Source organism: Engystomops pustulosus, unplaced genomic scaffold (assembly GCF_040894005.1).
Source record: "Engystomops pustulosus unplaced genomic scaffold, aEngPut4.maternal MAT_SCAFFOLD_243, whole genome shotgun sequence".
Lineage (NCBI taxonomy): Eukaryota > Metazoa > Chordata > Amphibia > Anura > Leptodactylidae > Engystomops > Engystomops pustulosus.
The window spans coordinates 93,399-116,649 of record NW_027285122.1 but is presented as its reverse complement, the minus strand read 5'-3'; the positions used below and the strand labels follow the sequence as shown (position 1 = coordinate 116,649).

The 23,251-nt window shown below is 53.4% G+C and overlaps 1 protein-coding gene across 2 annotated transcripts; it reads left to right on the top strand.

The window, feature by feature from the left end:
- Nucleotides 1-1,222: 1,222 nt before the first annotated feature.
- On the top strand, nucleotides 1,223-20,950 carry LOC140110300 (zinc finger protein 513-like). 2 transcript variants are annotated; one of them, XM_072132153.1, is made up of 4 exons: nucleotides 1,224-1,478; nucleotides 8,826-8,948; nucleotides 13,821-14,510; nucleotides 19,004-20,950. In XM_072132153.1, the coding sequence occupies exons 1-4, from the start codon at nucleotides 1,439-1,441 to the stop codon at nucleotides 19,771-19,773; spliced, it is 1,623 nt and encodes a 540-aa protein (XP_071988254.1). In that variant the 5' UTR covers nucleotides 1,224-1,438; the 3' UTR covers nucleotides 19,774-20,950. The 2 variants fall into 2 exon arrangements, with proteins under 2 accessions (XP_071988255.1, XP_071988254.1); XM_072132154.1 differs by lacking the exon at nucleotides 8,826-8,948 and having other exon boundaries at nucleotides 1,223-1,478.
- The last annotated feature ends 2,301 nt before the right edge of the window (nucleotides 20,951-23,251 follow it).

The following is a 23,251-nucleotide window of genomic DNA, read 5'->3' as shown; positions in this document are numbered from 1 at the left end:
CCTTGAGTGCTGCTGAAATTCTTTTGTATTCTTGGCCAGATCTGGGCTGAGCCACAATTCTTTCTTGGAGCTCCTTGGGCAGTTCCTTAGACCTCATGATTCTCATGTTCTGTGACCTGCACTGTGAGCTGTGAGGTCTTATCTACACAGGTGTGGCCATTATGAATCAAGGTCAATCAGATAAATTGCCAAAACTGGACTTCAATGAAGGAGTAGAGCCATCTCAAGGAGGATCAGAAGGAATTGGACAGAATGTGAGTTACAGGAAAGGAGCTGAATCCTTATGACCCGGGGAAATTTTAGTTTTATGTAAATTTTTTTGCAAGTTTATTAAACAAGTGCAAAATTGCAGGAGATCACTTACCCCCGGTGTACAACTAGGGCAACCCCCAAGGCCCAGAAGCTTCTGGAAACGGGCAAGAAGACCCTTATTAGGCCGAGTCCTGACCTCCCTCGGCCCCTGTCACTTTGCTGCAAATGTCGGCTGCCGTCCGGCTGAGAAAGTGAAAGGCCGCTGGAGTATCTGACATTCCCGGACCCCGGCGCCAGGCGGTGGGGGTGGGGGTACTGGGGGGGCATCGTGTAATAACCTAAACCTACTGAAAAGCGAATACCAGATATACACATGACAAAGTTTTATGTGGTCAATTATAAAGACATTGTACAAAGATACACAATAAAAGCATGAAATGGCGTATTGTATAAGGGAGGAGACGGCGGATACTGGGAGGTGATGTAAACCATGGAGGCGGCGCAGGAACATGTCAGTACAGGGTAACGTGTAATCTACCGGGTCTATGGGGAAACCAGGGGAAGGACAATGACAAGATCACAACATCCAAGGATCCAGGACTGATATCACAGGCACCGGGAGGCACCGGGACGCGGCGCGTGTGTCGTATGTCTGCCAATAATCCAGTCTCTGTATATATATATATCCGCTATTCGTAGGTTTAGTGAATTTGTTTCCAGCTACAGACATTATGACTCCAGTATTGAGGACCCTGAGTGTTACTTGTTATTTTGGCCGTCGTGCCGCCGCGTGACATGTCCGGAATATTACACAGCACAATCCGGAAGAAGGAAAATCAGTGCACGAACGATAGAAGAGAGGAAACCGGGCATAAGGGGTTAATAAGGCGTGGCTATCACTATGACGTAATGAAAGATGTCAGGATAAAGCAGCCAATCACAGCGGCTCTGCAGGTCACTGGCGGTTGCTATGGCAGCTGCTCCGGACAGGACGCGGGAAGCCGCCTGCAGAGAAACTACATCTCCCGGCATTCCCCGCGACTCCGCCGGAAGTGAGCGCTCTGCAGACGGAAGTGTGACGTACGCTCTGCTATCCGGCCGGAAACACATGATGGAGCGGAGCTGAGGAGCCCTACACACCGGAAATACCGATAGTGGGACCGGAAGTACCGTGAAGGGAGGAGCTATGCCGCGGAGGAAGCAGTCCAACCCCCAGCCGGTGAAATGTGAGCGGGTGTCTGTGTGTGAGACCCCATATACATACATTTATACACTTCAGCCCCCCCAGAGCTGTGTATACACTCCCCCATCCCCCCAGAGCTGTGTATACACTCCCCAGTCCCCCCCCAGAGCTGTGTATACACTCCCCCATCCCCCCAGAGCCGTGTATACACTCCCCCATCCCCCCAGAGCTGTGTATACACTCCCCAGTCCCCCCCCAGAGCTGTGTATACACTCCCCCATCCCCCCAGAGCCGTGTATACACTCCCCCATCCCCCCAGAGCTGTGTATACACTCCCCAGTCCCCCCCCAGAGCTGTGTATACACTCCCCCATCCCCCCAGAGCTGTGTATACACTCCCCCATCCCCCCAGAGCTGTGTATACACTCCCCCATCCCCCCAGAGCCGTGTATACACTCCCCCATCCCCCCCAGAGCTGTGTATACACTCCCCCCGCCCCCCCAGAGCCGTGTATACACTCCCCCATCCCCCCAGAGCTGTGTATACACTCCCCCCGCCCCCCCAGAGCCGTGTATACACTCCCCCATCCTCCCCAGAGCTGTGTATACACTCCCCCATCCCCCCAGAGCTGTGTATACACTCCCCACTACCCCCCAGAGCTGTGTATACACTCCCCCATCCCCCCAGAGCTGTGTATACACTCCCCCGTCCCCCCAGAGCTGTGTATACACTCCCCACTCCCCCCAGAGCTGTGTATACACTCCCCCCGCCCCCCCAGAGCTGTGTATACACTCCCCCCGCCCCCCCAGAGCTGTGTATACACTCCCCCATCCCCCCAGAGCTGTGTATACACTCCCCCATCCCCCCAGAGCCGTGTATACACTCCCCACTACCCCCCAGAGCCGTGTATACACTCCCCCCGCCCCCCCCAGAGCCGTGTATACACTCCCCCCGCCCCCCCCAGAGCCGTGTATACACTCCCCCCGCCCCCCCCAGAGCCGTGTATACACTCCCCCCGCCCCCCCCAGAGCCGTGTATACACTCCCCCCGCCCCCCCCAGAGCCGTGTATACACTCCCCCCGCCCCCCCCAGAGCCGTGTATACACTCCCCCCGCCCCCCCCAGAGCCGTGTATACACTCCCCCCGCCCCCCCCAGAGCCGTGTATACACTCCCCCCGCCCCCCCCAGAGCCGTGTATACACTCCCCCCGCCCCCCCCAGAGCCGTGTATACACTCCCCCCGCCCCCCCACAGCCGTGTATACACTCCCCCCGCCCCCCCAGAGCCGTGTATACACTCCCCTATCCCCCCCCAGAGCTGTGTATACACTCCCCCATCCCCCCCAGAGCTGTGTATACACTCCCCCATCCCCCCAGAGCTGTGTATACACTCCCCCATCCCCCCCCAGAGCTGTGTATACACTCCCCCATCCCCCCCCAGAGCTGTGTATACACTCCCCCATCCCCCCAGAGCTGTGTATACACTCCCCCATCCCCCCAGAGCTGTGTATACACTCCCCCATCCCCCCAGAGCCGTGTATACACTCCCCCATCCCCCCCCCAGAGCCGGGTATGTCCTCCCCCGTCCCCCCCAGGGCCGGGTATGTAATCCCCCGTCCCCCCCAGGGCTGGGTATGTAATCCCCCGTCCCCCCCAGGGCTGGGTATGTAATCCCCCGTCCCCCCCAGGGCCGGGTATGTAATCCCCCGTCCCCCCCAGAGCCGGGTATGTACTTCCCCGTCCCCCCCAGGGCCGGGTATGTACTCCCCCGTCCCCCCCAGAGCCGGGTATGTACTCCCCCGTCCCCCCCAGAGCCGGGTATGTACTCCCCCGTCCCCCCCAGAGCCGGGTATGTACTCCCCCGTCCCCCCCAGGGCCGGGTATGTACTCCCCCGTCCCCCCCAGAGCCGGGTATGTACTCTGGATATATCCCATTGAGCATGAGGGGACACATGTTCCAGCGGGACAGCAGTTTGTAATATTTTTCTTGTGCACTACAAGGCAGGGCATGGGGACTATTCCCAATCGTCATCCATCAGAGTAATGGACAGGTCGGATTCCCATGCTCCCACGAACCCTGGATTACCCGGGACAAGTCTTCCAGTAGGATGCTATACAGTCTAGAGAGAGCATGCTCCAGTGGGGACGGGAGGCCCTCGTACTCCGTGAGGGAGTAGCCAAACTGGTCGGATCCTACAAAGGAGGCCAATTGCTGGTTCTCTATCCAGTACTGAGTCATGCTGGGGTTTGAGGCCCTTAGCGAGTCTCAAGATGGGATCTGTGCAGAAACAACTATCCGGCCCATCCTAACGTCATTGGTAGCCTCAACCAAGGAATCTGTGTCTTTCCCTGGGGGAAAGGCTGGGTTGTTAAATAATGGTGTGAGGGGTCCCTGCAGACTTGCCAATGTTCCCCTAGAGACTAATGTATCCCGAGCTTGGAAGAGGTATGAGGAGAACAGTGAGTGTGGGGGGTCTGTGGGCCAGTAGGAGCCATGGTATGGAGCTTAAAGAGGGGTGGACTAGGTCAATTTCTAGCTTTTTTGTTCAGGCGGGATAGTGCCAATCTAGTAGTAGTTGTATTTGGGCTGTGATGTGGTATATTTTAGGGTCTGGCAGGCCCGCCCCTCTGCGGCTTTTAAGGCATGACAGGGTGGAGAAGCTGATCCTGAAGTGTTTGCCTAACCAAATAAACTTTATAATAGCTACTCAGATGGCTACAAAAAAGGGCGACGGATTGGGGGGATCTAGTACAGTTAGAGGCGGGGCATCACACGCTCATACGCCCAAACCACGACAGGTGGGGGGTCTCTGTACTCGGGAGAAGTAACGGCCACATGTGGGGGGGGGTCTCTGTACTTGGGAGAAGTAACGGCCACATGTGGGGGGGGGGGGTCTCTGCACTCGGGAGAAGTAACGGCCACATGTGGGGGGTCTCTGCACTCGGGAGAAGTAACGGCCACATGTGGGGGATCTCTGTACTCGGGGGAAGTAACGGCCACATGTGGGGGGTCTCTGTACTCGGGAGAAGTAATGGCCACATGTGGAGGGTCTCTGTACTCGGGAGAAGTAACGGCCACATGTGGGGGTCTCTACACTCGGGAGAAGTAACGGCCATATGTGGGGGGTCTCTGCACTCGGGAGAAGTAACGGCCACATGTGGGGGTCTCTACACTCAGGAGAAGTAACGGCCACATGTGGGGGGGTCTATGCACTCGGGAGAAGTAACGGCCACATGTGGGGGATCTCTGTACTCGGGAGAAGTAACGGCCACATGTGGGGGGTTTCTGCACTCGGGAGAAGTAACGTCCACATGTGGGGGGTCTCTGCACTCGGGAGAAGTAACGGCCACATGTGGGGGGGGTCTCTGCACTCGGGAGAAGTAACGGCCACATGTGGGGGGTTTCTGCACTCGGGAGAAGTAACGGCCACATGTGGGATGTCTCTGCACTCGGGAGAAGTAACGGCCACATGTGGGGGGTCTCTGCACTCGGGAGAAGTAACGGCCACATGTGGGGGGTTCTGCACTCGGGAGAAGTAACGGCCACATGTGGGGGGTCTCTGCACTGGGGAGAAGTAACGGCCAAATGTGGGGGGTGTCTGCACTCGTGAGAAGTAACGGCCACATGTGGGGGGGTCTCTGTACTCGGGAGAAGTAACGGCCACATGTGGGGTCTCTGCACTCGGGAGAAGTAACGGCCACATGTGGGGGGTCTCTGTACTCGGGAGAAGTAATGGCCACATGTGGAGGGTCTCTGCACTCGGGAGAAGTAACGGCCACATGTGGGGGGTCTCTGTACTCGGGAGAAGTAACGGCCACATGTGGGGGGTCTCTGCACTCGGGAGAAGTAACGGCCACATATGGGGGGTCTCTGCACTCGGGAGAAGTAACGGCCACAGGTGGGGGGTCTCTGCACTCGGGAGAAGTAACGGCCACATGTGGGGGGTCTCTGTACTCGGGAGAAGTAACGGCCACAGGTGGGGGGTCTCTGCACTCGGGAGAAGTAACGGCCACATGTGGGGGGTCTCTGCACTCGGGAGAAGTAACGGCCACATGTGGGGGGTCTCTGCACTCGGGAGAAGTAACGGCCACATGTGGGGGGTCTCTGCACTCGGGAGAAGTAACGGCCACATGTGGGGGGTCTCTGTACTCGGGAGAAGTAACGGCCACATGTGGGGGGTCTCTGTACTCGGGAGAAGTAACGGCCACTTGTGGGGGGTCTCTGTACTCGGGAGAAGTAACGGCCACATGTCGGGGGGTCTCTGCACTCGGGAGAAGTAACGGCCACATGTGGGGGGTCTCTGTACTCGGGAGAAGTAACGGCCATATGGGGGGGGGGCTCTGTACTCGGGAGAAGTAACGGCCACATGTGGGGTCTCTGCACTCGGGAGAAGTAACGGCCACATGTGGGGTCTCTGCACTCGGGAGAAGTAACGGCCACATGTGGGGGGTCTCTGTACTCGGGAGAAGTAACGGCCACATGTGGGGGGGGTCTCTGCACTCGGGAGAAGTAACGGCCACATGTGGGGGGTCTCTGCACTCGGGAGAAGTAATGGCCACACGTGGGGGGTCTCTGCACTCGGGAGAAGTAACGGCCACATGTGGGGGGTCTCTGTACTCGGGAGAAGTAACGGCCACATGTGGGGTCTCTGCACTCGGGAGAAGTAATGGCCACATGTGGGGGGTCTCTGTACTCGGGAGAAGTAATGGCCACATGTGGAGGGTCTCTGCACTCGGGAGAAGTAACGGCCACATGTGGGGGGGTCTCTGTACTCGGGAGAAGTAACGGCCACATGTGGAGGGTCTCTGCACTCGGGAGAAGTAACGGCCACATGTGGGGGGTCTCTGCACTCGGGAGAAGTAACGGCCACATGTGGGGGGGGGGGTCTCTGCACTCAGGAGAAGTAACGGCCACATGTGGGGGGTCTCTGCACTCGGGAGAAGTAACGGCCACATGTGGGGGGTCTCTGTACTCGGGATAAGTAACGGCCACATGTGGGGGGTCTCTGCATTCGGGAGAAGTAACGGCCACATGTGGGGGGTCTCTGCACTCGGGAGAAGTAACGGCCACATGTGGGGGGTCTCTGCATTCGGGAGAAGTAACGGCCACATGTGGGGGGTCTCTGCACTCGGGAGAAGTAACGGCCACATGTGGGGGGTCTCTGTACTCGGGAGAAGTAACGGCCACATGTGGGGGGTCTCTGTACTCGGGAGAAGTAACGGCCACATGTGGGGGGTCTCTGCACTCGGATCTCGGATCATACATTTCATGCCTTCCCAAAGAACAGTGAGGGCGATGGCGTGTTTTGAGATAGAATCCCCTATAAACGGAGTCTTTGAGGAGATTGTCTTTGAGGCGCCAATTCCAGGTAGTCTCCAGGGGGAGGGATATTGGTGCATGGTCTGACCATACAGTGAGAGCAATAGATGCTGACGATTGCCAAGATGGTGCATGGTGACTTACCCAAACCATGTCTATGCGGCTATATCCATAAGATTGATGGGCTGGGGAATAGTAGGTGTAGTCTCTACCCTATGGATTAAGTATTCGCCAAACGTCCACCAGCTGTGAGTCACGTAGGGAGCTCTTCAGTGAGGGGGAAGGGGCGTCTCGGGGTCAACGGTAGGGTCCATAGGAAAATTAGTCACCCCCCCCCAAAACAACCACACCTCCGGAGAAGCTCCATAGCTCCAACAGGACCTTACGGCAGGCCTAGATTTGTCCCCTGTTGAGCATATAAAGCCCATGTGAAGCTAAGGTGATCAGGTGTCCCTACACTCTGTTTAACAAAGACATACCGCCCTTCCGGATTAATTTTTGTGCCCAGCATCTCATGAGCCAGCCTACAATTAGGGCAGCGGGGCTCAATCATGTTCTGCGGGTGAACCAAGGGTTCCCTATTAACTTTACTGGAGGAGACCCCAGGCTATAGAGAGTCGTGTATACTCAGGGGTAGAAGATAAGAAGTCCCTTTTAGGGGACAACATAAGATACAGTCACCGTATCCAGAGGAAACTAAGGTGATCTCCTGGCTGGGGGGCCCTCGCTGGTCTCTGGCGCTCTCTGTTCCTGTAACGGCTGTGAGGGCCTCTCTGGGGACAAGGTGTTTCTCTCCACTGCATATCGGGCATGGCAACTGCGACAGACTGCCATTCTGGGATCCCTACAGGTAGTAGCTCCTATGCTCGAGTGTCAGTCAGGACCTCTCCAGGATGCCACACAAGGTGAAGTGTCCCGGCCTGTCAGTTTTTGAGGTGGAAGGGAAAGCCCCAGGTGTATGGGATGTTGCGCTGTTGTAGAAGCTCCAAGAGTGGACAGATGTCTCTCCGCTTCTGGAGGGTACGCATGTATACATCTGGAAGGAGCAGAAGGAAGCCTCCCTGAAGCGGTACTAAGCCCCTTTCCCTTACTCTGCGCATTATGGCATCCTTAAGCTGGTGGTGGGCCTGAGTCAGGTGGTTTGGGACCCAGAGATCTATGAGCACGATCTAGCTCCAGGGGGCAGTCTGCGGCCACTTCCAAGGTGTCATTGAACACGTGTTGGAGGATGGTGTCCAGCTGCTTGGGCCCCACCGATTTGGGGATTCCTGTACTCGAATATTGTTTCTCCTTCCCCTGTTTTCAGCGTCGTCTATCATATCGGGCAAATATTGGAGCTGCATGGAGTGAGTACTTAAGGTATTCTCCTGCTTGCACGCTCTCACTCAATGCGCCTCCCTCTTGCACGCTTTCTCTTGTTGCGACTTCTCTTTGCGCGCTCTCTTTCTCTATGCGCCTCCGGCTTGCGCGCTCTCTCTCTCCTGATCTGCCTCCCACTTTTGTGCTCTCTCTCGATGCGCCTTCGGCTTGCATGCTCTGTCTGGATATGCTTCCCTCTTGTGCATTCTCTCAACGCGATCCCGCTTGCGCAGGAATTATGTTGTACGCAGTGCCAAGGGAGCCAGGTTCATGAATCTGACGCCCCCTGAACACTACACAGGCAAACGGCACATAGTACACACTGCACTGTTTTTAGTAAATGTGCCCTTGTATGTCCCGTCACCTCTATGCTGCAATTAGCCGATCATTCAATATTGAAAATTCCCCAGTGGTGCTAATTCATTTCAATGTATTTACAAATAAAGATTTCATCTTATTAGTTGAATCCTAGAATTTCTAGTCTAATATAGCTCTTCCTTTACATCCCCTGTCCTGCTGATTTACAGCCCAGTTTCATCTACATCTCATACCTTTCTCCTATGTACCTCACATACAGCTCAGCCCAGCAGTCCATTCTCCTGCTTGCATGACCATAGTAAGAGCCCTGCTGTACATCTTGTGCCACAACCATTGCCCTTGGAGAAGTATGTCATGTCATATTACCTGGGAGGTAATGGGCTGTCTCTGTGTCAGGGGGAAGTCAGGAGACTCTGGATCCCAGCAGTCTTGTCCTGGAGTCCGATCTGTTACTTGTCGATGAGCTGGAACTCTTAGACGGCACTGAGCGGCTCCTCTCCCTCTCCAAAGACACTGAAGGTGAGTGCAGCTGTTGTTTCGATCAGATCTAAGGGTTTCCTTGTAGCACTTTATACCTATGAGTGATATGCTATTCTGTCCATTGTGGAAGACATGTTGTCTTCATGAAATGACAGAGAGGATTAAAAGGGCTGCACATGGTGCAAGACATTACTGCTCCACCACAGGTAGACCAACCGTACCAGCCGTGATCGGTGACACAACTGCTCTGCTTCTCGAAGACTACAGTGACAGCCATGATCGGAGTTACAACTGCTCTGCTTCTCGTAGACTACAGTGACAGCCATGATCGGAGTTACAACTGCTCTGCTTCTCGTAGACTACAGTGACAGCCATGATCCAAAACACAACTGCTCTGCTTCTTGTAGACTACAGTGCCAGCCGTGATCCAAAACGCAACTGCTCTGCTTCTCGAAGACTGACCATACCAGCCGTGATCCAAGACACAACTGCTCTGCTTCTCGAAGACTGACCATGCCAGCCGTGATCCAAGACACAACTGCTCTGCTTCTCGAAGACTGGCCATGCCAGCCGTGATCCAAGACACAACTGCTCTGCTTCTCGAAGACTGACCATGCCAGCCGTGATCCAAGACACAACTGCTCTGCTTCTCGAAGACTGGCCATGCCAGCCGTGATCCAAGACACAACTGCTCTGCTTCTCGAAGACTGACCATGCCAGCCATGATCCAAGACACAACTGCTCTGCTTCTCGAAGACTGACCATGCCAGCCGTGATCCAAGACACAACTGCTCTGCTTCTCGAAGACTGACCATGCCAGCCGTGATCCAAGACACAACTGCTCTGCTTCTCGAAGACTGGCCATGCCAGCCGTGATCCAAGACACAACTGCTCTGCTTCTCGAAGACTGACCATGCCAGCCATGATCCAAGACACAACTGCTCTGCTTCTCGAAGACTGACCATGCCAGCCATGATCCAAGACACAACTGCTCTGCTTCTCGAAGACTGACCATGCCAGCCGTGATCCAAGACACAACTGCTCTGCTTCTCGAAGACTGACCATGCCAGCCGTGATCCAAGACACAACTGCTCTGCTTCTCGAAGACTGACCATGCCAGCCGTGATCCAAGACACAACTGCCAGCCATGGTGGAACAAGGCAAATCTGTGGAAAAAGCTGATGTTCCCTGACCAGAAGATACCATCACGTCTATAAATATTTGAACTTTGACACAAATTTAGTGGGTTTTTTTAACCCGTTTACTGAAACCTATTTGAATGCTAGTTATATAATGGACATAAATCCAGACTTTCAGCTTTCATTTTAGGGGATCCGTATAAAGAGTTGGATGAAAGGTTTAGGGGTTTCTGCTCCTTATCATGTGCCGCCCTGTTTTTTTTTTTTTACAGGGACCAAAAGTTCCATGATAATTGACTCTTTTCATGGGCCGGTTTGGGCAATTCTTTGTCATTCTCCTTTAAGCATATAAAAGGCCTGGTGTAGAGTTGAGGTATGGTGCTCACGTTTGAAAGTTTTTGCTGTGAAGAAATCTTGGTCAAAGGAGCTCTCCATAAAGGTCAGGGCCGGCACTAGCACCTGTCTTACCACAGCAAGTGGTGGGACCCAGTGGCTGTGCCTGCGCCGTAAAGTGCATCTCCGTGCGTGCCAGGTCGCCAGCAAAGTGTCTCTGCACAGGATGATGAAGAAGGCAGAGTTTATGCTAAGCGGAGGACTAAGGGGAGTATTACTTTTTTTTTTTTTCAACTTTAATGATCACAGTTGCTAGTACATGGGGGGGGGTGAGGTGGGGCTGCATATAATGCATTGGGGAAGAGAAGCTGCATACAATGCATGAGGGTGAGGAGGGGCTTATATAATGCATGGGGGAAGAGGTGAGGCTGCATATAATGCATGGGGGGGGGGGTGAAGGTACGGCTCCATATCAATTGGGTTAGTGAAGGATGCATATAATCCATGTGGAGGAGGGGAGCTGCATATAATGCATGGGGGGGGTGAGTTTGGGCTGCATATAATGCATGGGGAAAGGGAAGCTGCATATAATGCATGGGGGAAGAGGTGAGGCTGTATATAATGCATTTTGGGGTGAAGAATGCATATAATCCATGTGGGGCAGGGGCGCTGCATATAATTAATCCATTAGCGGTCAGGGGGTCTGGGCTGTATATAATTAAATCATAGTGCTACGTGAGTGTACTGCAAAGGGGCCCACTGAGACTCTCTCACCCAAGGGCATACTAAATCCTAGAGCCAGCCCTGATCAAGGTGAAACAAACCTCAAGATGAAAAAGGCTAAAAACATCTTAAAAAAGCTGCACCGTTCTGGAAGAACATTCTTTGGACAGTTGAAACCAAGATCAACCTATACCATAATGATGGAAAGAACAATATCTAGTGAAGGCACAGTCCAGCCCTTTATTCTAGAAGCATAGCAAGCACAGCGGAGATGGTGTGATGGCAGGGGCAGGCGCGGCGGAGGTGATGTGATGGCAGGGGCAGGCGCGACGGAGGTGGTGTGATGGCAGGGGCAGGCGCGGCGGAGGTGGTGTGATGGCTGGGCAGGCGCGGCAGAGGTGGTGTGATGGCTGGGGCAGGCGCGGCGAAGGTGGTGTGATGGCAGGGGCAGGCGGGGCGGAGGTGGTGTGATGGCAGGGGCAGGCGGGGCGGAGGTGGTGTGATGGCTGGGGCAGGCGCGGCGGAGCTGCTGTGATGGCAGGAGCAGGCACGGGGGAGGTGGTGTGATGGCAGGCGCAGCGGAGGTGGTGTGATGGCTGGGGCAGGTGCGGCGGAGGTGGTGTGTTGGGCAGGCGCGGCGGAGGTGGTGTGTTGGGCAGGCGCGGCGGAGGTGGTGTGTTGGGCAGGCGCGGCGGAGGTGGTGTGTTGGGCAGGCGCGGCGGAGGTGGTGTGTTGGGCAAGCGCGGCGGAGGTGGTGTGATGGCAGGCGCGGCGGAGGCGGTGTGATGGCAGGCGCGGCGGAGGCGGTGTGATGGCAGGCGCGGCGGAGGCGGTGTGATGGCAGGCGCGGCGGAGGCGGTGTGATGGCAGGCGCGGCGGAGGCGGTGTGATGGCAGGCGCGGCGGAGGCGGTGTGATGGCAGGCGCGGCGGAGGCGGTGTGATGGCAGGCGCGGCGGAGGCGGTGTGATGGCAGGAGCAGACGCGGCGGAGCTGCTGTGATGGCAGGAGCAGGCACGGTGGAGGTGGTATGATGGCAGGGGCAGGATCGGCGGTAGTGGTGCGAAGGTGGGTGCTGGCACGGCGGAGGCTGGGTGGAGGCACGGCGGAGGTGGTGCGAGGCTGGGTGCAGGCACAACAAAGGTCGTGTGATGGCTGGGGCAGGCGCGGCGGAGGTGGTGTGATGGATGGTTCAGGCACGGCAAAGCTGGTGTGAGGGCGGGGTCAAGCACTGTGGAGGTGGTGTGAGGGCGGGGTCAAGCACGGTGGAGGTGGTGTGAGGGCGGGGTCAAGCACGGTGGAGGTGGTGTGAGGGCGGGGTCAAGCACGGTGGAGGTGGTGTGAGGGCGGGTCAAGCACGGCGGAGGTGGTGTGAGGGCGGGATCAAGCAAGGCGGAGGTGGTGTGAGGGCGGGGTCAAGCACGGTGGAGGTGGTGTGATGGATGGTTCAGGCACGGCGGAGGTGGTGTGAGGGCGGGGTCAAGCACGGCGGAGGTGGTGTGGGGGCGGGGTCAAGCACGGCGGAGGTGGTGTGGGGGCGGGGTCAAGCACGGCGGATGTGGTGTGAGGGCGGCGTCAAGCACGGCGGAGGTGGTGTGAGGGCGGCGTCAAGCACGGCGGAGGTGGTGTGAGGGCGGCGTCAAGCACGGCGGAGGTGGTGTGAGGGCGGCGTCAAGCACGGCGGAGGTGGTGTGAGGGCGGCGTCAAGCACGGCGGAGGTGGTGTGAGGGCGGCGTCAAGCACGGCAGAGTTGGTGTGAGGGCAGGGACAGACGTGGTGTGAGGTTGGGACAAGCACAGCAGAGGAGGTTTGATGGCCGGGGCAGGCACGGCAGAATTGGAGTAATGGCTTCCAGGGGCTCTGGTCACTAGTGGTTGTTGATGATGTGATACAGAGGCAGATGGATGAATTCTGAGCGAATCCTAGGCGTCCTGTGCTCACATCCAGCCAAATCCTGCATTTAACTTATTTAAAACGAAAGTTCAGGCAGAAACAAACAGCAACTAAAGTGGGAGACAGCGATGTCTGGTGATGTCCATGAGCTCAGGACTCAGTCACCCAATTATTTCATTTCTCCCATTACTTTTGTGTATAACAACTTTAGTTCCTCACAATTTTGTGCAATCATTTTGTACAACCCACAGAATTAAAGCTGAAAGTCTTCAACTTGGTCTGAGATCCTTGTGGTGATGGACAGAAGCAAAACAAGAAAAATGTGTCTGGCCAAATATTTATGGACCTAACTGTATAACTATTTACACCAGAGAAGAACCTTGCTGACCATAAGAGCTGACGTTCTGCAGGAGACAGGTTTCTGCTGGTTTGTGGATCTGCCATGTGACATCATTGATATTTCTGGATCGATCACTGGGCCACCTAATCTGACGATCTGTCCATGCAGCGGCTCCTGTGCACTGTTATTCCAGATCCTCGTTGTCCCCTATTACTGGTACAATCAAGGTCCCTGATTTCCAGGATTCTGTTGTCCTCTGATGCACAGGAGGCATCGGTCATATTTCAGGTTTCAGGTGGTTGTGAACATGTCACAGATCGGAGCTGGTATCACCTGCTGCTCCTGGATTTGCAGGACCTTTCACTTTCTGTGTCTTGGTGTCTTACAGGTGTGGAGGGGCTGCTCATGATGAAATGTCTTCTAGTTGATGGTCCACATGTTGTGTGTCATGTTTAGTAACGCACTATCCTGTCTTGTCTATGCAGATTGTGTGGGTGACAAGATGGAGATTCCATGTTACTCCTTGAGTGAGGATGAGTATTCGGGTTATCGGGCTCTCAGTGAAGACAGTGATCTGGAGGAGGCAGCAATGGTGTCCACCCCATCCCCCTGTGCACCGTGTGACCCCCGTAGCCGCTGTGTGTTCCTCTCACACAAGTCTTTGCCCTGTTCCTCGTCATCTTCTGTGGAGGAAGATCCGCCACCTCTCCAGATAAATCATCCATCCCTGGTTACGGAGACACCTAAGGATAGGCTGCTCTTCCCTTGCCGTCTGTGCCCCTTCTCCACTCATTACTCCAGCCACCTGAAGCGCCACATGAAGACTCACAATGGCGAGAAGCCCTTCCGCTGCCCCCACTGCCTTTACGCATCTGCACAGCTGGTTAATCTAAAGCGCCATTTACGAACGCACACAGGAGAGAAGCCCTTCTGCTGTGAGCACTGCACCTTCTCCTGCAGCAGCCCAGGGAACCTGAAGCGGCACCAGCGGGTCCATACCCAGGAGAAACCATACATCTGCAACCTGTGCCCTTACCGCTGCAACCAGCGCCGCAACCTTAAACGCCACCTTCTGGCGCATCGTAGGAGAGGACTAGAAAGGCAGCACCAGGGTGTAAAGCAGGAGGAAGATGAAGGTGATGAGGAAGAGAAAGGCAGCAGCAGCGCCCCCAATGGTCAGTTTCCACATGCACCAACCATTCCTGCATGAAGAAAAATGCTTAATTCATGAGCCACACCTGAAACATTCCCTTCCAGTAGTCAAGGTGCCGATGAGAGGTGACCTACACCATGGCGATAGCAGTAATACAGAGAGGAGGGGTCCTCAGTGTAGACCAGGGATGGAGGTGATAAGACATGTAATATGGAGGTAGATGCTTATATACCAGTATAATGAGGAGGGGTCCTCAGTGTAGACCAGGGATGGAGGTGATAAGACATGTAATATGGAGGTAGATGCTTATATACAAGTATAATGAGGGGGAGGTCCTCAGTGTAGACCAGGGATGGAGGTGATAAGACATGTAATATGGAGGTGGATGCTTATATACCAGTATAATGAGGGGAGGTCCTCAGTGTAGACCAGGGATGGAGGTGATAAGACATGTAATATGGAGGTAGATGCTTATATACCAGTATAATGAGGGGGGGGAGTCCCCATTGTAGACCAGGGATTGAGGTGGTGAGAAGAGACATGTAATATGGAGGTAGATGGGGGCCATCTTCATTTACAGACTGACCACATGTGAATTAGCCCTTAAACTATCTTGGGCCCTGGGCTGTATTGAGATTGTGGCCTCCCCATGTTTAAGAGTTTAGATGTCCTTTCTCCTCCGCAGACCCTGATGCATCCCTGTGTTATCTCCTTCCTCCTCCACAGACCCTGATACATCCCTGTGTTATCTCCTTTCTCCTCCGCAGACCCTGATACATCCCCAGTGTTATGTCCTTCCTCCTCCGCAGACCCTGATACATCCCTGTGTTATCTCCTTCCTCCTCCACAGTACCTGATACATCCCCTGTGTTATCTCCTTTCTCCTCCGCAGACCCTGATACATCCCCTGTGTTATCTCCTTCCTCCTGCGTAGACCCTGATACATCCCCAGTGTTATCTCCTCCCTACTCCGCAAACCCTGACACATTCCCTGTGTTATCTCCTTCCTCCTCCACAGACCCTGATACAACCCCCTTGTTATCTCCTTCCTCCTCCACAGACCCTGATACATCCCTGTGTTATCTCCTTTCTCCTCCGCAGACCCTGATACATCCCCAGTGTTATGTCCTTCCTCCTCCGCAGACCCTGATACATCCCTGTGTTATCTCCTTTCTCCTCCGCAGACCCTGATACATCCCCTGTGTTATCTCCTTCCTCCTGCGTAGACCCTGATACATCCCCAGTGTTATCTCCTCCCTACTCCGCAAACCCTGACACATTCCCTGTGTTATCTCCTTCCTCCTCCACAGACCCTGATACATCCCCTGTGTTATCTCCTTCCTCCTCCACAGACCCTGATACATCCCCTGTGTTATCTCCTCCTCCCTCCTCCGCAGACCTTGACACATTCCCTGTGTTATCTTCTTCCTCCTCCACAGTCCCTGATACATCCCCTGTGTTATCTCCTTCCTCCTCCACAGATCCCGATACATCATCTGTGTTATCTCCTTCCTCCTCCACAGATCCCGATACATCCCTGTGTTATCTCCTTCCTCCTCCGCAGACCCTGATACATCCCCTGTGTTATCTCCTTCCTCCTCCGCAAACCCTGATACATACCCTGTGTTATCTCCTTTCTCCTCCGCAGACCCTGATACATCCCCTGTGTTATCTCCTTCCTCCTCCGCAGACCCTGATACATCCCTGTGTTATCTCCTTCCTCCTCCGCAGACCCTGATACATCCCTGTGTTATCTCCTTCCTCCTCCGCAGACCCTGATACATCCGCTGTGTTATCTCCTTCCTCCTCCACAGTACCTGATACATCCCCTGTGTTATCTCCTTCCTCCTCCACAGTACCTGATACATCCCCTGTGTTATCTCCTTCCTCCTCCGTAGACCCTGATACAACCCCAGTGTTATCTCCTTCCTCCTTCGTAGACCCTGATACATCCCCAGTGTTATCTCCTTCCTCCTCCGCAGACCCTGATACATACCCTGTGTTATCTCCTTCCTCCTCCGCAGACCCTGATACATCCCTGTGTTATCTCCTTCCTCCTCCGCAGACCCTGATACATACCCTGTGTTATCTCCTTTCTCCTCCGCAGACCCTGATACATCCCCTGCGTTATCTCCTTCCTCCTCCGCAGACCCTGATACATCCCCTGCGTTATCTCCTTCCTCCTCCGCAGACCCTGATACATCCCCTGTGTTATCTCCTTCCTCCTCCGCAGACCCCGATACAACCCCCTTGTTATCTCCTTCCTCCTCCACAGACCCTGATACATCCCTGTGTTATCTCCTTTCTCCTCCGCAGACCCTGATACATCCCCAGTGTTATGTCCTTCCTCCTCCGCAGACCCTGATACATCCCTGTGTTATCTCCTTCCTCCTCCGCAGACCCTGATACATCCCCTGCGTTATCTCCTTCCTCCTCCGCAGACCCTGATACATCCCCTGTGTTATCTCCTTCCTCCTCCGCAGACCCCGATACAACCCCCTTGTTATCTCCTTCCTCCTCCACAGACCCTGATACATCCCTGTGTTATCTCCTTTCTCCTCCGCAGACCCTGATACATCCCCAGTGTTATGTCCTTCCTCCTCCGCAGACCCTGATACATCCCTGTGTTATCTCCTTTCTCCTCCACAGACCCTGATACATTCCCTGTGTTATCTCCTTCCTCCTGCGTAGACCCTGATACATCCCCAGTGTTATCTCCTCCCTACTCCGCAAACCCTGACACATCCCCAGTGTTATCTCCTCCCTACTCCGCAAACCCTGACACATTCCCTGTGTTATCTCCTTCCTCCTCCGCAGACCCTGATACATCCCCTGTGTTATCTCCTTCCTCCTCCACAGACCCTGATACATCCCCTGTGTTATCTCCTCCTCCCTCCTCCGCAGACCTTGACACATTCCCTGTGTTATCTTCTTCCTCCTCCGGAGTCCCTGATACATCCCCTGTGTTATCTCCTTCCTCCTCCACAGATCCCGATACATCATCTGTGTTATCTCCTTCCTCCTCCGTAGACCCTGATACATCCCCTGTGTTATCTCCTTCCTCCTCCGCAGACCCTGATACATCCCCAGTGTTATCTCCTTCCTCCTCCGCAGACCTTGATACATCCCCTGTGTTATCTCCTTCCTCCTCCGCAGACCCTGATACATCATCTGTGTTATCTCCTTCCTCCTCCGCAGACCCTGATACATCCCCAGTGTTATCTCCTTTCTCCTCCGCAGACCCTGATACATCCCCTGTGTTATCTCCTTCCTCCTCCGCAGTACCTGATACATCCCCTGTGTTATCTCCTTCCTCCTCCGCAGACCCTGATACATCCCCTGTGTTATCTCCTTTCTCCTCCGCAGACCCTGATACATCCCCTGTGTTATCTCCTTCCTCCTCCGCAGATCCAGATACATCCCCTGTGTTATGTCCTTCCTCCTCCGCAGTCCCTGATACATCCCCTGTGTTATGTCCTTCCTTCTCCGCAGACCCTGATACATCCCCGGTGTTATCTCCTTCCTCCTCCGCAGATCCAGATACATCCCTGTGTTATCTCCTTCCTCCTCCGTAGACCCTGATACATCCCCGGTGTTATCTCCTTCCTCCTCTGCAGACCTTGATACATCCCCTGTGTTATCTCCTTCCTCCTCTGCAGACCTTGATACATCCCCAGTGTTATGTCCTTCCTCCTCCGCAGACCTTGATACATCCCCTGTTTTATCTCCTTCCTCCTCCACAGACCCTGATACATTCCCTGTGTTATCTCCTTCCTCCTCCGCAGACCTTGATACATCCCCTGTTTTATCTCCTTCCTCCTCCACAGACCCTGACACATCCCCAGTGTTATCTCCTTCCTCCTCCTCCGTAGACCCTGATACATCCCCGGTGTTATCTCCTTCCTCCTCCGCAGACCCTGATACATCCCCTGTTTTATCTCCTTCCTCCTCCGCAGACCCTGATACATCCCCTGTTTTATCTCCTTCCTCCTCCGCAGACCCTGATACATACCCTGTGTTATCTCCTTCCTCCTCCGCAGACCCTGATACATACCCTGTGTTATCTCCTTCCTCCTCCGCAGACCCTGATACATCCCTGTTTTATCTCCTTCCTCCTCTGCAGACCTTGATACATCCCTGTTTTATCTCCTTCCTCCTCCGCAGACCCTGATACATCCCCTGTGTTATCTCCTTCCTCCTCCACAGACCCTGGGGAGGTCTGTGGAGGGTCCTAAGTAAATGTGCACCATTGCGCTTATAATACTTGTTGACACATGGTAGATGCATCATGTGATCCAGGCCTACAAGCCCTCACGACATGTTTCGCTACAGAACCAGCGTCTTCAGGGTCCAGGTTCCCTCCAGATTCTGTTACTGCTGTACTGAGATTAGCTGAATATTATATAACATAATGAAACACTCATGTGACTATAGATCACTGCATGTAAACCCCTCGTATACTGTAGACATGAAGAGTTCCGACCCCACACCTCTAATCCTTTGCTCTTCTTACAGATGTCTCTGTTGCCGTTCTGTCTCTTCCTGTGACAACCAGTAACCTTGATCTCTTTTTGCCGACCTGTGCTCTTCTGAGTCGTTCTGCCACGCCTTGTCCACCGGCTCGCACTGATGGTCTGCCAGAACTGCTCTTTCCATGCACCTGTCATTCATGTGGGGTGGTCTTAAGTGAAGGTTGTATCCAGGAGGAAGATGATGATGATAGTGCGCCTGGAGGACACTTCTGCCCAAGCTGTAACGCTGCCCCAGCAGCTGGGAGTCCTGGCAAGGGTTTCTCCTGCGTTCTCTGTTCATTTGTGACCCACTACCCCAACCACTTGTCCCGACACATGAAGACCCACAGCGGGGAAAAGCCTTACAAGTGCCAATTGTGTTCTTACGCCTCAGCTCATTATGACAACCTAAAGCGGCACCAAAGGGTGCACACTGGTGAGAAGCCCTACAAGTGCCCGCTCTGTGACTATGCCTGTGGAAACCTTGCCAACCTGAAGAGACACGGGCGCATTCATTCGGGTGACAAACCATTCCGCTGTGGGTTGTGTAATTATAGCTGCAACCAGAGTATGAACCTCAAGCGGCACATGCTGCGACACACAGGGGAGAAACCGTTCCAATGTGCCCAATGCCACTACACTACAGGACACTGGGACAACTACAAGCGCCACCAGAAGACCCACGGCCACTCTGAGAGCCTGAGCGAGTCCCACGCCCTGAACACCAGCATCTTCAGCTCCACCCTGTCTGCTGCTTCCAAAATTGCAGCCTAAGTGCTTGTCCCCCAATATGCTAATTGTGTTATGGTGCATTGCATGGCTGCCTCATTTGCCTGTGCCGATTAGTGCTAGACATTCCATGTTGTGGATCACAACTCTCATCCTCTGCTGTGCTGGAGAAACAATCAATTAAAGGGTTTTTGGGGAATTTTGTAAAAACTCTTTGTTGACCACATTGGAGGCAACAAAAGAAGCCGTTGTAGTGTTACAGTGCCCATCGCTTTGTACTCCAAGCTGGACTGCAAGTTCTAGTGGTCACGACACCTGCGACAGCCAATCGCTGGGTCCTGCCACACCAACACATTCGGTCCAGCTGTGACCTGGGACTGGACACCCATGGCGGCCTCCATCATGAGATTCTCCAAAACAAAAGCTTTCGGCTGCTTTACACATTTTGTCTTGATTGCGTTTGTTCTGCAGATGGAATGGGGAGGGTCGTAGCCCGATCGTATACGAAGTGAATATGTGGTCTGGCCGAGCCTCTTCCCCTTCTGTCTGGATTGCTTTATAGTGAAGAACCTTTTTATTATTTCATGGTAGCACCAATTGTACAATTGGACCTCATGGTCGGATGTGACCACCAGAAATGTACAGAATGTGGACGTTCCCCCTTTGTGTTAACATATTTATTCAGTAAATATTTGGCGCATCTTTTTCTTGCCGTAGATCTGAGGATGGACGCACCGGCCACAAGTTTCCTGTTTAATTTCCAGGAGTTGAGTTCTCCAGTTGTGCTGGGTCCGGCAGGTTAGGTCTTCAGGTTCCAGGTATCCTGGAGAAGGTGAGACCCTTCTGCTGTTACAGTGGTAGGAGCACTTCTTCGATAGATGCTGGACGTTACAGCCAGGGACCTCGCACCGGTGGTTCCTGTGCTGGTACATGGTGCTCCCCTTTATTCTAGTCTATTAGTGATCATTTTGGTTTTGTGAAGCTTCCTCCATAACAGTCTTCTGATGGTAGACGGGGGGTTAATGCAGGGTCACTCCGGTCAAGCAGAGGCTCCTGTATCTGTTGGATAAAGGTCTTCCCATGGAATGAATATAAGGTCGTTAAGCTGCTCGACCTGTCCTGAGTGTTATGTCCTTCCTCTTAGTCTCATCTATCATTGAGCACAGGATTTCGTGTCTTGGTCATCATACTGACCATCCTGGTCTCTCCAAATATCTGAGAAGGTTGATCCTCCATTGTTTTTCATGTCGGTGTAGCGGTGTCCCTGGACTGGGGAGGTTGTTGAATTCTCCGAAGGCTTTGGATATTTTGTAGGGTTTGGAATCAGTCGGTGCTATGTGGGTGCCACCTTCTTTCTTAGCTCTATAATCGTTTCCAATTGGTCATGTAGGAGGAGCCAAGAAGCCACAATCAGCAGTCGTGGAGAGAGTTTCCAAGAGATTTGTCTGAATTTATCGACAGAAGTCTCAGGGTCCAGGTCCTGACACTGAAGATACCGTGTCTCCTCATATACCGCAAATCATCGGCTTCTGTTGCTGGATCTAGAACAGGGAACAGTCACATGACACGTCCTAGATCTGGATGAATGAAATATTCTCATTGAATACTAGTTTTCTGTGCTGACAACAAAATCACAAAAAAAATCATCAGTGGTGATCAAATTTGTTAACCATTGCAGGCCTGGATTTGAAATTTTCTTAAATGCACTCATACAGGTTTCTCCGTTGGCCTAGCCCAAGTTCTACAGAAGAATCAGTTCCGATCCACAATGAAATTGTGGGGTGTCCCTCTTCACACCTAATGAAGCTCCCCGTGTGTGACTGAGGCAGATACATAGGCCGACACTCCTAACGCACTACAAGACATGGTTATTTCAGTGCATTAGTAATCACATGATAACTAGTTCGTATGATAGTATTGTAAAAAAAAACTAAATTCAAATTCAAAAATAAAATTCTTTAAAAATGTCCCAAGAGCCACTAACACATATAAAACAAAAATAAATGTAAATAAAGTGAAAAAAAAAGTAAAAAAAAAAAAAAACATATTAGGAATCACCGCGTCCCAAAATTCCCAATGCATAAAACTATAAAAACAGTCATTCCCGGTGGTGAACCCCGGATCTGTAACAATGCGCTCAAATCTCCGAATCGACACTTTTTTTTGCCGTTTTGCAACACATAAAGTAATGTAATAAAAAGTGACCTAAAGGTCTCACAGTCCCCAAAATGGTATCAATGAAAACGGCGTCTACAAGCCCGGCCAGTCCCACAGCGCTCACAACTCTCCAACCCAATTACTTCACACAAAAATCAAGCGTTGTTCACACATGGAGGAAAATTGCAAAAAAGATCTTGATATAAAATAATTTCCAGACAATTCTATATACTCCCCCTGTGCAGCGTAAACGCCGTCCATCGCTCCGGTGCGGAAACACGGGCGTACAGCTACTCCATCCAGCAGGGCGGCGCCAGGCGCATCATGTGACGTTTCTGGGCGTGGCCCCTTCAGACATGCTCAGTGACCCGCCCCCCAGCATTATATACATATACACTGCTAGATCTGTGTGCAGTACAAGTATAAATGTAAAATCTGGTTCCGGGAGATAATCCATTACTTGTCATCGTCTCACTTTGAGATTTATTTCTATCCTATTATCCCGAGCGCTCGGCAAGTTATTGGAGTCAGAATGTGGAAATATGAATATGTTTATTTTTGGTGCGAAGGATTTAATGGTTTTTAAATGTAATAAAACCTTTATAAACCTGAGATCGCCCCAAACCAAAGAATATATTGCGGCGCGCACCGTGAGAGACGTAAAAACAGCCACAAGATGCGGTTTCTTGTCAATTTTACCGCACAAGGAATGGAATCTAAAATACCGTCACTAGGACGTGCAATTTGTTCCGTAGAAAATAAGCCGCACGCAGCTCTGGAAAAAGCCCATGAATGGCGAGCGGTTTATATGCCCCCGATACACAAGAGGTTAATATTCTGAATTGCCCATGTGCCCAGACAGCGGGTTACATCCACATGTGGGGGGTCCGCCATGTGCCCAGACAGCGGGTTACATCCACATGTGGGGGGTCCGCCATGTGCCCAGACAGCAGGTTACATCCACATGTGGGGGGTCCGCCATGTGCCCAGACAGCGGGTTACATCCACATGTGGGGGGTCCGCCATGTGCCCAGACAGCGGGTTACATCCACATGTGGGGGGTCCACCATGTGCCCAGACAGCGGGTTACATCCACATGTGGGGCGTCCGCCATGTGCCCAGACAGCGGGTTACATCCACATGTGGGGGGTCCGCCATGTGCCCAGACAGCAGGTTACATCCACATGTGGGGGGTCCGCCATGTGCCCAGACAGCGGGTTACATCCACATGTGGGGGGTCCGCCATGTGCCCAGACAGCGGGTTACATCCACATGTTGGGGGTCCGCCATGTGCTCTGACAGCGGGTTACATCCACATGTGGGGGGTCCGCCATGTGCCCAGACAGCGGGTTACATCCACATGTGG